The sequence below is a fragment of the Rhinolophus hipposideros genome (assembly GCF_964194185.1).
Source record: "Rhinolophus hipposideros genome assembly, chromosome: 16".
Classification (NCBI taxonomy): Eukaryota; Metazoa; Chordata; class Mammalia; order Chiroptera; family Rhinolophidae; genus Rhinolophus; species Rhinolophus hipposideros.
The window spans coordinates 49,273,118-49,289,546 of NC_138062.1; the positions used below are offsets into that span (position 1 = coordinate 49,273,118).

The 16,429-nt window shown below is 49.7% G+C and overlaps 1 protein-coding gene across 2 annotated transcripts in view; it reads right to left on the reverse strand.

Annotated features, from left to right (window-relative positions):
• The window catches only part of CPAMD8 (C3 and PZP like alpha-2-macroglobulin domain containing 8), a 65,290-nt gene that overhangs the window by 18,911 nt on the left and 29,950 nt on the right, over positions 1-16,429 (reverse strand). For both annotated transcript variants that reach the window (XR_013995213.1, XM_081077767.1), the window contains exons 16-24: positions 15,997-16,146; positions 14,970-15,131; positions 11,854-11,996; positions 8,862-8,924; positions 7,366-7,597; positions 3,901-4,054; positions 3,296-3,411; positions 2,351-2,402; positions 373-671 (exon numbers count right to left, since the gene is read on the reverse strand). Coding sequence is in view for 1 of the 2 variants with exons in the window: in XM_081077767.1 (XP_080933893.1) it covers positions 373-671; positions 2,351-2,402; positions 3,296-3,411; positions 3,901-4,054; positions 7,366-7,597; positions 8,862-8,924; positions 11,854-11,996; positions 14,970-15,131; positions 15,997-16,146 (1,371 nt within the window). In the remaining variant the exon portion in view is untranslated. The remainder of the gene's footprint in view (positions 1-372; positions 672-2,350; positions 2,403-3,295; positions 3,412-3,900; positions 4,055-7,365; positions 7,598-8,861; positions 8,925-11,853; positions 11,997-14,969; positions 15,132-15,996; positions 16,147-16,429) is intronic.

Here is a 16,429-nt window from a genome sequence, read left to right on the forward strand (position 1 = left end):
CTTCAAAACCCAGTATGGCTCTGGCCTTCCTCTAGAAAGCTGTATTAGCTGCTCCTTTTATATGTCCCCTCTACTTGGCTCAGAAAGTGCTCCCAGCCTCCAATTTCGCCTGCTCATATCCACTTTCTTTCTCCCTGACCACACACCATCCCTCAGCTCCCAGATTCCTGAGCGCTTCCTCTGCCATAGCTCTTACCACACTTTTTTTGTTTTATTTTTTTGGAAGACTGTGAGCAACTTGAGGTGGTGCCCTGTGTTTACACTCCCTCCTCCCCACCCCACCACCTCATCAGAACCAGACACAGAGCAGGAAGCAGCAAATATCAGAGAACCATGAGGTTCCCATGCCCGCCCCAGCCAGCCCAGCCGTGCCTGGATGCGCCCGCCATGCCAGCTGATCCAGAACGTTCTGAACTCATCCCAGGAGAGGATCTTGGCTGTGTGTGTGCTAGCCACAGGCTCTCCCATCTTGCTGGTAGAGATCCAGGACCTGGTGTTCTGATGTCCCCCCAGGACAATCTCGATCATGCCGGCCGTGTCCTGGGGCCCAGGGGACAAGGCCACGCGGGCATCATTGTGGGCTCGTACAGCCATGTCAAAACAGGTGAGGCGCCGTGGCTGCTGCACATACTGGAACTCGTACTTGTTGGGTGTGGAGATATGGACTCTCTCTAGATGAAAGGAAGGAGAGGGGACATTGTGGGGGCACCTGGAGAATCGGGACCCCCAGGGGCCAGTCTCACGGTGGCTCAGTCAGCAGCTTTGCCAACAGCACAGCCAAGTGAAATGCTCACAGGGACGCATCCTACAGAAGGTAAAGCCTACACGAGACCTGTCTGCTGCCAATTGAGCCACGCTGCTGAAACTAAAGAAGAGCCGAACCTGTGGAGAGTTAGATCATGTTCATGGGTCAGGAGACAATATTCCCAGGATGTAAATTATTCCCCAAACCGATCTACAGATGCCACCCAATCCCAGTCAAAATTCCAGCAGGGTCTTTGGAGAAATTGCAAAGCTGATTCCAGAATTTATAGGGCAACACAAAGGACCTAGAAGAGGCGAAACAACTTTGATAAAGAAGAACCACATTGGAGGGCCCTCCATCGGACACTGAGACTTACTCTAAAGGCACAGCAATCACAACAGTATGGTTTGGTGTCCACATGGACAAATGGGTAATGGAACAGAACAGCGAGTGTAGAAATGGATCCACACATGTATGAACAATTGACTTTCCACGTAGCTGCGAAGGCAATTCCATAGAAAAAAGAAAACCTTTTCAAGAAATGGGGCTGGAACACCTGGCTATCCAGCTGCAGAGACATGAACTTTGACCCGTGCCTTGCACACTCTCCAAACGTTCACCCCCACGTGGGTCATAGCCATTTTATAAATGCAAAACCTAAAAGTGTAAAACGTGGGGAAGGAAACAGGATTTAGCAAAGATTTCTTAGCTACAACAACAAAAATTAATCCATAAAGGAAAAATCGATAAACTGGACATGATCAAAATTAAAAACTTCTGCTCTTTCAAAGACACTATTAAGGGAATGAAGACACAGACTGGGAGAAGTACCTTTGTAAAGCATTTTCTGATTAAGGACTAACATGCAGAATACATATTCATACTGAATGCCTTAGCAATGGGGAGGGGGTTCACCTGAGGGTGGATGTGACCCAGGGACTCCAAATCCTCAGCTCTGCCTCCTGCAAAGCCCCCGGGTGACTGCTGGGTGCCCGGCCCAGCCCGAGGTCCCAGCTGGACGGCTCCTCAGGCAGCAGCTGGATGGGGAAGGGACAGACTCTCCCACAGGCAACCCAGGCTCCTGTTCCCTGACCCCACCAAGGCAGAGGTGTGGCTGGCCCTTCTCTGGCCACTTCACCCACTGGGCACTCTCTGTACCCATGTCCTGTTCATGGAACACGTGCAGGTATACTGTCAATTTCAGGGGACTGAGGTGGACCCCAGATACCACACCTTCTGGAAGCCACCTTCATTTCCCACGTCCTCCTGTGCTGCACCAAGGTTCTGGGTCTCCCTTGATCCCCTGATGTCACTCTAAGCCCGCCCTTCCCTGGACCCTGGGCTCCTCACCCCAGGGCCCCGAGGACAGCCCTACTCCTGACTGCAGTCTCTTTTCTCATTGGCACCTACAGTCTACAATTATGTACACTCACTTCCTGTGTGGCAGATGCCCAGCCCTCACTCTGGCCCATGGCTGTGCTCAGGAAGGACATCTCAGTTCTCTGCCCTCATGGAGGGCGAGTGTCCATGGAGCAGTAGGAGAGCTGCAACAGAGCAGGGGTTAGGGCTGAAGTTATAGAAGGTGGGGTGAGCCCGGGGACTCACCGTTGGGACAGAAGAAAGCGCTGTAGGTGTATGTGCGGGGCGCTCCTTCAGGCTGAAACAGAGAAACAAGGAGAACTGAGTGTTGGAAGGCAGTCATCACAGGGGGGTCACCCTCCCACGGTGGCAGCTCCAACTCTGGACCCCACAGAGTGATGCCAACGTTGCATGTGCACAGAAAAGGACTGAACTACCCACCTCCCAAGCCCAGGCTGGGAAACGGAGGCTCTCTTCCCCTTCCCCAGGCTCCAGTCAAAGGAACTCACCAACCGCTTCTGAACTTGTCATGCTCCCCACACCCCACTGCCCTTCTGGCCACCCCATTCATCCCGGCTCCCAGACTGGCTTCTCCCTCTGGGTAAGGAACACTCAGATGGAAAGGCTGCCGGAACCTAAGGCCCCAACTAACGTCTAATGTCCTTGAGTATTGAGAAGTGGGTGGCCGTGTCTGCCAAGAACGAGGTCTCTGTTCCACTGACTCCCACACATCCCTTGTCTCCTGCCTCTTCCATCCATGCTCCTGCTTCTGCTCCTTCCAGACATTTCCCAAATCACAGAAGGCAGCCAGCTTGTTCTCTTTAAAGGGATGCCCAGAATTGAACCCAATATGCCTCTCGGAATTTGGTGTGACCCACACAGCTCTCAACTTTTAATACTTCTTTTATGTCAGGTGCTAAGTTGGAGCAGCCACGCTTCCCTGCAGCCCTGGGGACTCCCAGGCCAGTTCACCATAGCCAGCTCTGCATCATGGAGGGGCCGGATGCTGCAGTCCTGTGGTGAGGAAGCCTCCTCACCTGCCCCAAGCCCTGGAGGGACCCGTGGGGGCTGCCCTAGCCTTGGCTCAGGCAGAGACCCCACACTCAGGCTGGGCCCCTGCCTCACGGAACCAGAGAATTCTTCAGGGAAAGGGGCCCTGGTCCAGCGCCCTGGATGCGGGCGTGGGCTTACCTCAACCACCACGCTGCGCCTGATGTGGTCCCTCCTGACAGTGTAATTCTCCTCTGGGTGTTTGATGGACTTCCCGTCCCGGCAGCAGCTTGTTTCTCCGTAAGCTAGGGCTTTGGCTGCGGAGATTGGAGTGCTTGGTGCTGCTCTCAGAACAGGGAGCTGTCCTGTCCCCATCCTTGTATCAGGTGTGCATATGTGCAGATACATGTATGTTTGTGCAAGTGTACGTATATGTACATTTGTCTGTGCATGTATATGCACTTGTGTGTGTGTATGCGTGCATGCATGTGCGTATGCATGGATATCCTGCCTGCTTGTGTGTGCATGCTTGTGCAAGCCTCTGTGTGCACACGTGTGTGTGTTCCATTGGTTCGGCACCTTCCGAGTCCAGCTCTCCCCAGATGAGGCCTCAGGACCCCCCCAGGGGCCGCCTCCCCCTACCTCTTGACCATTCCCTCTGCCCTGCTTCCCCCGCTGCTGTCCTGTCCCTCAAGATAGTCCTGACCTCCCCGGCTGCCCACCTCCCCCTCACCTGTGCCTTTGGTCAGCACCTGGGCCCTTGATGGCCTGAAAGGTGGGTGCCTGAAGAAGCACAAGGCCCTCACCTGTGATGTTGCTGAGCCCCAGATCACTGAAGGACAGAACCACCCAGATGGGCTCGGTCTCCCCAGGGGCCACGCACATCTTCTTGGTCAGATGGCGTTTGCCGGGATGCCCCACAAACCGGATGCCCTTGGGAACTGAGATCTTCACATACACCTGCAGGGGTGGTGAGTACTGATGGCGCCTGCAACCTGTGTGCCCTCCCAGCACACCACCCAATGCCGCCATCAGCCTTGTCGGCTCTCTCCAAAAGCCATGCCCTCCTGGAAAGGCCCCCTGTCCAGTTCCAATCAGAACCAATACTCGCCGTTGTCCTGCTGGGAGGCCCCCGCCCTCAGCCCCCCGAACCCCACAGGTCCAGTTCCGCCTCGGGACCAAGACCAGAGCCAGGGCAGCGTCTCATGTCCACCTCAGAGCATCAGGGGGCAGGGACCACTCCACTGACAGGAAGTGCCCTGCAGAGCACTTTCGCTGAGCCTCTCTGCAACCACTGAGGTCCACAGCGTCCTAACAGCGCTCTGTGGGTGTGCGTGTGCGTGCATATGTGTGCGTGTATAAATTGTGTCTGTGTCTATATCTACGAGCATGTGTGCAAGCATGCCATTGTACACATATGTACATGCATATGTGTGCACACTAGTGTCTCCGTGTGCATGTATGCTTATACCCCCCAATCTAGAACAGGCTCTTTGCTCTACATCCGTTTGTCCAACCAGCATAGATGAAGCACCTAGTGGGTGTCCTGCTTTGAGCTAAAGAAACAGAACTGAATGAAACACTGAGCCTGTGGTGGTGAGTGGAGCCAGGTCGAGGTCTTAGGCCCAGTTTACAGACAGGAAAACTGATGCAAAATGAGCCAATAATTAGAACTGCCAAGCTAAAACCTAGAGGGTCTTTTGGGAACAGTGAGGCATTGAGACAACCCCCTGCCCACAAATGCACAGCAGCATTGGCGCCCTTCAGGGCATAAATTCCAACCACTGCCTGGCTAAATGTCCTCATTTTTTAGAAAAAGCCATAAGTCTGTTTTTGGGGGAGTAAAATCTCTTGGTTTCTACAGCGTCTCTAGTCTGGAGCTAAAGCTCATGTTTTCTGCCCTTGGTATGAAATGAGCCAGCACATGGCAGGTCCAGGAGAAGGACAGCCATGTCCACGGTGCCCAGGGGCCGGGGTAAGGCTGAGACCTGCGGCCGGAGCTCTGGGCCGACCTGCAAAGACCAGACTTGTTCATGGCTGGACTGCTGACCCTGCGCCCCATTCAGGCCTCTGCCCGAAGCCTCAGCATACAATCCCCGCCAATGAAGGAGCCCTCCTCCCTTCCCTGCCTCCCATCCACCGGCTGACATCCAGGCCAAGATCAGGGAGATGGGTGCCCCTGGTCTGCCCAAGCCACATGAATGCACAGCCCCCCAAAAAAACCCTCCCCCCTGTGCCCCCATCTGATCTTGGTTCTCACGGGTCCTTTCACGTCACCTGCTATCCCAGCTCACCACCAGGGTGTGAAATCTTCCAAGGTCAGCCCCAAGCCACCACCTCAGGGGAGCTATTATGAGTTGAACTGTGTCTCCCCAAAAATATATGTTGAAGTCCTAACCTCAGGTACCCGTAAACGTGACTTTATTTGGAAATAGGATTTCTACAGATGTCATTAAGTTCCAATGAGGTCTTAAGGTGGATCCTCATCCAATATGATTAGGGTCCTTCCTTATAAGATGAAATTTGGACACAGACATTCAGAGGAAAGGCGATAAGGAGGTATACATGGGGAAGAAGCCACATGGAGACAGGGGCAGATACGAGAGCAATGCAGCCACAAGCCAAAGGACCGCCAAGGGTTGCCGGTCGTTGCCAGAAGCTGGGAGAGGCATTGGACAGATTCTCCCTTAGAGCCTCCAGAAGGAGCCAACCCTGCCCACACCTTGACCTTGGACTCTGGCCTCTGGAACTGTGAGAGAATAAATTTCTATTGTTTAAAACCACCCAGTTTGTGCTACTTTCTTATAGCAGCTATAAGAAACTGATCCAGGGGCGACTGGATGGCTCAGTTGGTTAGAACGCGAGCTCTGAACAACAGGGTCACCTGTTCAATTCCCACATAGGCCTATGAGCTGCACCCTCCACAACCAGAATGCAGACAACGAGCTGCCACTGAGCTTCCAGAGGGGCAGCCAGATGGCTCAGTTGGTTAGAGCACGAGCTCTCAACAAGGTTGCCGGTTCGACTCCCACATGGGATGGTGGGCTGTGCCCCCTGAAACTAAGATTGAAAACAGTAACCGGACTTGGAGCTGAGCTATGCCCTTCACTAGATTGAAGGACAATGACTTGGGGCTGATGGGCCCTGGAGAAACACACTGTTCCCCAATATTCCCCAATAAAAAAGAAAAAAGAAAAGAAATTAGTACAGCAGCCTTTTCCACTTCCTCTGAGAGGGAGCCATGGCCCCCACTGTATACCCCCCACAGGAGCCAGAACCCCAATAACAGCATCAACAAGGTCTGCGGCTCTGTGGTCACTGTTCTTAGCACCTACTTGTACTCATTCATTTACCTCTGTAACCACCGGTGGGGCTCCTCTCTCCCTGACGCTCGCTCTATGGAAACTGACACACCAACAAGTTGAACTACATGACCAAGGTCAGCGAGTTTGTGAGTACAAACTGGGATTCCGGGTGTCTGCTTAGTTGACCTGCAGGATTTCCTGTCTCTGGGCCCAGAGATGGTACAACCTGACCCTAACCCAACCCACTGTTTCTATAAGGTCAGAGACTTAACAATGCTGTTTACATTTTTAAAAAATGATTGGAGGGGAGGGGAATCAAAAGAAGAATGATAGTCTATGACACACGGAAACAATATGAAGTCCAAATTTCAGTGTCCAGAAATAAAGATTTATGGGCATGCGGCCAGGCCCATTTGTGTACATATGGTCTAGAATGGCTTTCCTGCTGCAACGACCGAGTTCAGTAGCTGTGACAGAGACCGTCTGCCTGGCAAAGACTGAAATATTTACTATCTGTCCCTTTTCAGAGAAAGTGTGCTGGCCCCTGTTCCAGTCCCTACATCGGATACCTGTCCCCCCAGGCCCCTGCAGGCCAGAAGTCAGGGTGGTGGCTCCATCATACCTGTCACCCCCAACCCTGCCACGCACCCATCCCCTCCTCGGCCCTCCCCAAGTTTAGATGGCTGGTGAATTAGAAGCTGAAACATCCTACCTCTGCCTCCTCAATAACACACATGCTGCCCCCATGATCTCCCCAGGATGACCCCATCCACCCTGCCTCCCCAATATCAAAGACGCTATCCCCATGGCCTCTCCAGGATGACCCCATATCCCCTACCTCCCCAACGTCACAGACACTATCCCCATGGTCCCCCAAAATGACCCCCTCCTCCCACCTCCTAACATCATGGATGCTGCCCCCCCCCAACAGGGAAGGCCGTGTAGTGAGGGGGGCAGGTTCAGTACCTCAGCGCAGCCGCCCATGTAGTTGTAAATGCTGAGCGGGATCTTGGCCTGCTCCCCACGAACCACATGGAGAGGCAGCGTGAAGTCCACAAAGAAGGGCTTGAAGGTCTTCAGGAGGGTGGGCTCAGCAATGCCCAGACCCCACGTGGCAGAGAGACCCACAGCCTCGGCCGCCCAGCTGGTGATGGAGTCGGGCACCTGTACACTGAGTGTTTCCTCGCCGGACGGGTCACTGCAGAAAGACGGGCAACCCGTTGGCCCTTCTCCAGGGCCATGCGAGCGGCCACGTGAGAACAGATGACTCCAGCCATACGAACTCGGGGCCCAGGAAGGTGCCCCCTGCAGCTTGGGAATAAGCACTTAAGGCACCACAGAATGTGTGACAGCAGAAAGCCATCCCTCCATCCTGACTAGCTGTAATCAGAAATATGAACAGCTCCCAGGGCAACTGGACACAGGATCCCCAAAACATGGGTTCAGCTTGGGGTCCACCTGGGAGCCTCACTGGCTGCTCCAAAGGGTTCCTCTTCTGCTTCCCAAGCCCTGTGCCCAGCTCACCAATCCTACTGAAGCATAAAGCCTCTTGGGGAATAAATTCCATGAGTGAGGGGACCCTGCCTGCATTGCTCAAGATGCCATTCTTGGCACCAAAAACATCTTCAGGCATCCAGAAAACAGACATATTTGAATGATGATAGCCAGACAACCCATCTTAAATCTGGGGCCCCAAGGCAAATAGAATAATCTGGATCTATTCTGACCTGGAGTTAACCCTTCCCATAATGAGGACATACACATCCATGAAAACAACCTGAGGAACCCCCAGCAGTGAGCTCAGTTCTGTGTTAGAGCATGTGTCATGTGCCTTGTGGCACCTCGTGCCTCAAAGGGGGACCTGGCTCAGGAGTGGGCCCACCTGCTGGCCCAGGGGTCTGAACTTTCATGCCTCACTGGTTCCCCAGGGCAGGCAGGCTACCACTGCCTTCTACCAGTGCCACTGCTGTTCTCACATGGAGCATTGAAAGAACAAAGCCAACTGCATCCGGCAGGAATTTGGCAGGGCACTGCTGCTTCAAGGAGAACGAAAAGGGGGGGGAAATGTGGAAAGGAAACGTGCTGAGAAAAGCAGCCTGTTTTGCGGGCAGGAGTCTGAGTCCCCGGAGGAGTGAGGAGGGGGCGGGTGGGGTCAAGTTCATGTTCCAGGGAACTGTAATCGTTTTAATGAGCTCGTTATGCAAACAGAGCAGATAGAGTTACCCCAAGAGGGAGTCGTAAGAGGCACAAACCCTCGCATTTCATATTTCATGGGCGGATGTCCGAGGCTGCAGCAGGATTTAGGGCTGACTTCATGGCTTTGGGTTTTATGTGTTAGAAAAGGATGCCGAACGTCTTACTCAGATGTGGGTGTCTGATCCATAGGCAAACCCACTGGGAACAATCGGGACTTGCATGAGAGCCTCAGAGCCCACAAAGACAGCAAAGGAAAGGGGTCTCACCTGATGTTGAGACACTGCCAAATCCACGTTTCCGGGAAGAAGGTCCTTTTCCTCTTCTCGGCTCTATGAAAATAAAAAAACAAGTGATTCAAGTTTCATGAACATAACTTAATTCTGTTAGCTGGCAGGTTAACACTTTACTTGATTAGGACATACCGTGTTAATTTGCTTACTTGTCAGTTAACATTCTACTCAGTCAGGATATAACATGTTAATTCTCTTGTGAGTTAACATTCGGCCCAATTAGGATATAAAACGTTCATTCTTTTACTTGGAAGGGTTAACGTGCGACTTGATTAGGACTAGAAGCGAGGCATCAAAGGCTTGGCAGAGTCACCTTAAAACGACAGTGGTGTTTCATATCCTGAAGGGCCACAGGGACCCCATGTCCTCCCTCTGCTCATTTCCTCACCTGGATTTGCCATGTTTTTCCGCACCATCACATAGAGCCCTCTACCTCCCCCAATCCCTCCTCTGTTTCCTAAAGAGTGCATTTCATTCTTGGTCCATCCTCAGAAGCCCCACAGCTCATCTTTTTTGGGGGCTGACATTTCATTAAAAAAAAATAATAAAACTGACTCCAAATTTGACACCACCTCTCAAAATTAAAAATGGTCGCATTCTTTCAACCTGTAATACCTCTCCTAGGAATGCACGCTGGAAATACCCACAGACACATGTGCAAAGACAGACAGATGGAGTGGTTCATCGCAGCACTAAAAGAATTAGGAAGCAGTCACACTCTGGAACATTATGCAAGCGAAAAAGTGAGGTAAGCATATATTGTATGTACTGATACGGAATATCTCCAAGACTTATTGTTGACTTAAAAAAAGAAAGCACAGCAGTATTACAGTATTGTCCCAATGATGATTTTTTTTAAATCCTTATCTATGCACAAAAATTTTTCTAGGATATCTAAGAATTATTGACCACGGTTGCCTCTAGGAAAGGAACCGACGGTCTAGAGGTGGGAGGGAGTCTTCCGTTGCATTATATAACCTTTCACACTGTTTGAAACAATTCTAACCCACATGCACATGGGCAAGAATAATATCTTGTCCTCAGAATACGGATGTTATCCAACAAAAAGGCACAGACACCCGCGTTTTAAGGCGTTTCTTGCACCTTTCCGTACTGGGATTTACAATTGCCTTTGTGTTTCTGGGTTTCAGAAGGCTGCTTCTGTGCCCACTCCAGGCCAATCTCTTGTGAGTCCTGCACATGGGAGGGCCAGGGTCCCTGTGGTGGTGGCTGACGCGTGGAGGCTGAGGGGCCGGAATGCCAACTCCCTCATCCAACCATATCCTGGCAACGCCTCCATGTGCATCCATACTTCTGTGGGAGGAGCCTGCTCTGCCCACACCCTGACGTGGAGTTTGGAAACGAAGACCCCTGTGGACTTACCCCACTCCTGCTAAATGAGTGGCCAGGCAGGAAGAACCCAGGGGACCCAGGTATCCAGGCACCACTGCAGAGGGGACTGGGCGTTGGGGAAGGCTCTCAATCTGGGCAGAGCAGGCTTGAAAATGAAGAGGACTTTCATGGACAGGCCCACAAGTGCAGACGGTCCTCTGGGCTACTTCTGGCTCAGAACAAGGGTGCTCAGACCCATCCTCAAGGTCTCTGGAGAGACCCAGACATTGAGGGACTGACCTCATCCTTGGCCCTCCTGGGTTCTGTGCCCTTGCTCAGAGGAGTGGGCAGGAGTGAGGACAACCAAGGTTTGCCTCCCCTGTTCCAGCCAACATGCCCTTAAATCCAGAGAGAGCAGGGAGGCTAATTTTTCAGAGCACCTTCCCAGGCTGGCTGGCTGAGACCTGGGATTGAGGAGCTAGTGGCAGAGGCAGAAAAATGAAGGGAGTGGGAGAGAAAAGAGGCAGGCAGCAGGGGATCAAAAGGAACAGGCCAAAAAGGGAGACTGGAGAGAGGAGAAAACATCACCTCCTGTGAAACAAAGGTTTCCATGACTCCAGGGACAAAGCCACAAATCTAAGAGGCAGATGTGAATTCCTCTCTCTCAGTAATTGATGTCAATCAACAAACAAACAAACCAACAAAAATATGGAGAATCTGGGTACCACCATTAATAGGCCTGAATGAAAGTATGCATAGAGAGCCCTGTACCCAATGACGGGGTTTGGACATTCAAATAGACATGAGCATTTACAAACACTGCCCATATAGTCAGTCTCCAAAATAAAAAACAGACGATGGATATCACAGACAATGTTCACTGGCTACAATACACATTTGACACCAATTTACAAAACATAAAAAAAAACTTTAAAAATCATTTGAAAATTTAAAGCACTTCTGGACACGTCACAGCTCAAAAAGGGAATCATTCCATAGGTGAGAACCTATTTGGAACCAAGTAATAATGGAAACTTTTCACGGCACAACTCAGGTGTAGCCAAAGCAGAGGGAAATTCATAGCCTTCAAAAGGCTTACATGTTCATAGAATTAAAATAAAATAATAAAGACTGATAAGTAATTATTTGGTGTCCAATTTGAGAAGGCAGAGAGTTGGAGGGAAAGAAGGAAGAGAGAGGAGAGAAGGAAGAGGGGGGAAAGCAGGAGGAAGGAGAAAGAGTAATAGAATTTTCTAAGCAGAGTCTCTGGGAGCTGGAAGATGAAGCCCCAGCTTTCCTCCCTGCCCTGTTCCTTCTGTCTTCTCCCTTGACGGACCTTCTTCTCTCTACACCCCCAACCCATGCACTGGGGCAGGCCCGAGTGCTCAGTGACCCAGCCCCCTAGGCCAGTAGTGCTTTTGTCCCCAAGGGGACATTGGGTGATGTCTGAAGATAGTTTTCGTTGTCACAACTGGGGGAAAGTGGTGCTAGTGACATCCGGTGGGCGGAGGGCAGGGATGCTTCTCAGCACCCTGCAGCACATGGGACAGCCTCACCACATTGAATGACCTGGTACCCAGCCTTAGAGGTCAACAGGGTGAAGTCAGAAAACCCGGCTTGAGTCCACAGCAATTACCTGGGCGGTTGCCTGGAGGACGCCACTGCCACCAGGCTCCCCGTGTGGGGCTGGAAGGCGGGGACAGCCTCGTCGGTGTACAGGCCGCCATCCTGCCCGTGGTTCAGGCTCACCAGGTCAGTCAGCACCACCAGTCCCGTTTCCTAGGCAACAGACAACATCCAGACCCGCGGTGGGGAAGTGGATGTGATTGCCCCACTAGTTCTCATCACCCTGGGGCCACTGGCCCAACATTGCTGCTGTGTCATGGCCCTGCTGCGAGCGTGGTGGCATGGACTGAGGGGGTCATGGCACTCCGTGACCATCCAGGCAGAGCAAAGGAAAGGCCAACACATTTGTAGCCTAGACACCAAAGGCCACATATTATATGATGCCATTGATATGAAATGTCCAGAACAAGCAAATCCATAGGGACAGAAAACAGATTGGTGGTTGTCTGGGGCTCGGGGGGAGGGGGAATAAGGAGTGACTGCTAATGGAGATGGGATTTCCTTTTGGGGTGACGGAAAAGTTCTGGAACTAGATAGAGGTAGTAGTTGCACAACATTGTGAATATACTAAATGCCACTGAAGTGTTCACTTTAAAATGGGTTAATTTTCTATTGTGTACAATTCACAAAAAACCAACTGGCACAGTGTATTATCTAGATCAAGGGGTATGTGGGCTACAATTATTCCTGTTATAATTACAGTGGTACTTCGGTTTTCGAACGTAATCCGTTCCGGAAGACCGTTCGAGTTCTGACACGTCCGAAAACAGCCGACAGCTGGGCCTCGGGATCTTGCACTCAGCAGAAGCCGTGTGACATGTTCGACTTCTGAGTCGTGTTCAAAAACCCGAAGCGTTTACTTCCGGGTGTACGGCGTTCATAAACCAAAATGTTCGTCAACAGAGACATTCAAAAACCGAGGTACTACTGTATCTTTATCGCTGTGCCAGTTATTGGGAACGGCGGGGTTGAGGAGAAGTCCCATCCTAGACTGGCTGACTCTGCTTTGCGAATAAAGAATTTAAACCTACTTTCTTTGACTCAGAGGCAGCACCTCTTAGTTCCAAAAGTCAGCAGGACCCAGGGGTTTAAATTACCAGGCATTCAACAAACGTACAGTTGAAACATCATTTGTTCCAATATAGATATATAAATGTAAATATAGATAGGTATGTAATAAATATATTTTTGCTAATATATTAGCAAACAATTAGCAAATAAGTCAATTGTTCAAATATACAAAGTGTGATCAAGCAATAGAGTGAATGTTTAAATAAAAAAAATTTATTACATAAAAGACACCTTTCCATTAATCCCCTTCGAAATACTCTCCTTCACTTCGAACATACTTATTCCACTGTTCTTGCCACTTTCTGAAGCAGTTCTGGAAGTCCTCTTTCGTGAGTGTCTTTACTTGAGTTGTTGTGGCTGCATTGGTGTCCTGAATTGATTCAAAACGTTTTCCTTTCATGGTCATTTTGACTTTGGGGAAGACCCAGAAGTCTCACGGTGCCAGATCCGGTGAATCCTGTGAATAAGGACACCCTGTAATGTTTTTATTTGACAGAAATTGCCGTACCAGAAGCGATGTGTGACATGGAGTATTGTCATGATGGAGGATGATTTACAGCACACTTTAAAACACACCTTCTCTCAACCATAGCTCACATCCAATTGACTGCACTGAACAAGTTGAAACTTGTCACACACTGTTACTAAGGCTCAACATGCCACTTCCAATATTAAAGATTCCTTCCTTTCCATTGGATGGCACTCGGCAGCAGCATTCACTGTATTTTGTGATCACAAAGGAAAGGCTTCGTATCATACATTGTTTCTGGTATGGTAATTTCTGTCAAATAGAAACATTACTGTGTGTCCTCCACCTCATTCACAGGATCTGGCACAGTGCGACTTCTGGCTCTTCCCCAAAGACAAAATGACCATGAAAGGAAAACGTTTTAAATCAATTCAGGACATCGAGGCAGCCATGACAGCACAACTAAAGACACTTAAGAAAGAGGACTTCCAGACTGCTTCAGAAAGTGGCAAGAATGATGAGATAAGTGTGTTCGAAGCGAGAGGGCCTATTTTGAGGGGGATTAATGGCAGCGTGTCTTTTACTGTAATAAATTTTTTTATTTAAACATTCATTGTAGTTTTTGATCACTCCTCATAGATAATATGATATATATACATACATATATACATATATGTATATATACATAAAATCTTTTAAGCTAATAGATCAAAATGCTAATTGTAGGATACATGAGTTTGTTCAACTTTTCCATATGTTTGAAAAATTCCATAATACAGTTTCCCAGAAAATAAGCCCTAGTCGGATAATCAGCTCTAATGCATCTTTTGGAGCAAAAATTAATATAAGACCCGGTCTTATTTTACTATAATATAAGACTGGGTTTTTAATATTATATAATATAGTATAGTATAGTATAGTATAGTATAATATAATATAATATAATATAATATAATATAATATAATATAATATAATACCGGGTCTTATATTAATTTTTGCTCCAAAAGATTAATTAGAGCTGATTGTCTGGCTAGGTCTTATTTTCGGGGAAACACGGTAAAAATAGGATGAATGCCTTTTAAATTATTTTAAAACTGAGATGAAAAGTACCTTCAGATGGAACACGCATTTGAGTGGAGACTACCAGCATGTGAGCTCCTGGCGTGACCTAGGGGGACACTTGTGCCTACTGCACCTGCAGGCAGTCCCCTGCCCCCTGTAGCCAGGAAGGAGGGGGACGGACAGGAGCTTTGAATGTCATTGCAAGTGAACCTGCTGCCTGAGAACAGGACCACCCACTCCCAATGTGAAAGTTTTCCTTCCAGCAAAGTACCCTGAACATCATTGCCCCTTATCAAGTTCAAGTTGTCAGTCCATGCTGATAACATTTTACTCTCATCTGCTTTGCAAATCCAATGGTCTGCTTATGAGCTTTCACTGAGGAGAATCAGAAATGAGTTCTGTAGCAATAAAAGTTTGAAAGCTTCCACCCGCACTCATCTTTGTTTCAAAGTGAGAGGAGCATGGAAGGGGGCAAAAGTGGGAGAGGCATGAGAACCCAGCATCCAAGACCACCTCTCCTTACGGCGAAGGCAAACCCGGAGTCCTTGGTGACACCCCAGGGCCATGGGAAGACAGAGGAGCGCCGGCGTCGTCGGGCCGTCAGCCCAGCCCACCAGAAGGGCCCATCCTCCCGTGACACCCCGAAGGCATCAGAAATGTCGTAATCTTCTAATTCTTGGAAAACCTACAGGCAAAGGGGAAGTGGAAATCAGTCAGCTAATGGTTTCCTTTCGACCCAAACTGGCTCTCGTGGGCCTGGCATGCTTCTGTCTCAACCTCCTTTCACATACATCATTGGGAGACAATCTTGAGACGGGCACTGATGGTGTTAAAAATAATATAAACTGAGCCACTTTAAAATGAAGCCAGAGCTACCATCCCAGAGAAACAGCTTTGCGCGACTTATGCCTCAAACCTCTGGAATGCTAAAATGGAAAAATAACCTTTGGACTGGGCCTAAAGCAACCTTGTGTCCCAAATAACTGTTTGCAAAGATAACAAGAAAGCAGTTATTATGACTACCAGACTGATGACTACTAGACTGAAAATTTTTTTAAATTGTGAAGAATTAACATCACTATGTTAAGTTACATGCAATAGAAACGCCTTCCTTCTACTGATGTAATTTGTTCCCCTTCCCTTTCTCATAAATACCCATTGCCTTTGTTTCCTAATTGGAACACTATTTGGGCTTCTGCCTGAAACAATGCATCCTCAAAGAGCTATTCTTACTGATCTCAAATAAATGCTTGTTGCCTCTCCCTTTGAAAGGCCTTTTATTTTCAGGTGAGCAGTGACATTAACCCATTTTAAAGATGGGCAGATTGGAGTCAGAGAGGTGGGAACAGAATAAAGTCACATTGCAAGGGTCTGATGAATCTGACTCTAAGACCTTCCAACTGCACTGGAGCAGCGACAAGGAGTAATTTCACTGAGAAACGAACCCAATGGAGAGAGAGAATCTGGAGTCACACAGGACTCTTCACTTATTGGAAAGTGAGAGACCCCCATGGAGGTGCTAGAGGCTGGCACCCAAGGGCCCCGCTTACCTGGGCAGGAGTCAGCCGAAACCCAGACCTCAGCAGGTAGACGCTCTTATCAACCACAGTGACACACACGCAGCTGCCCCTTGCAGCCCTGACACGCAGGTCAACAACTTCCCCAGGTTGGGTCTCATTTGCTGAATACATCAGTGAAACCTGAACCCAAACACAGCAAAGAAACCAGGAGCTTTAAGATACCCTCCCAGGCCAACCACCCTCTCCACCTGCCAAGGAGAGTCAGTCCTTGCCAGCTCAGCCAGGACCCTGACCTTGCCACCCAGGTGAGGACAAGAGTGGGAGACAGAATGACAGAAACTAGGCTGGTGTAACTGGGACATTCTGTGCAGAGGACGAATGGGAGGGGTGGGGAGACAGGCACCAGCCAAGGGCATGTTGCAGCCAGTTTCAAAGGGTGCAGAGAGAGGGTAAGGGAGCCTGA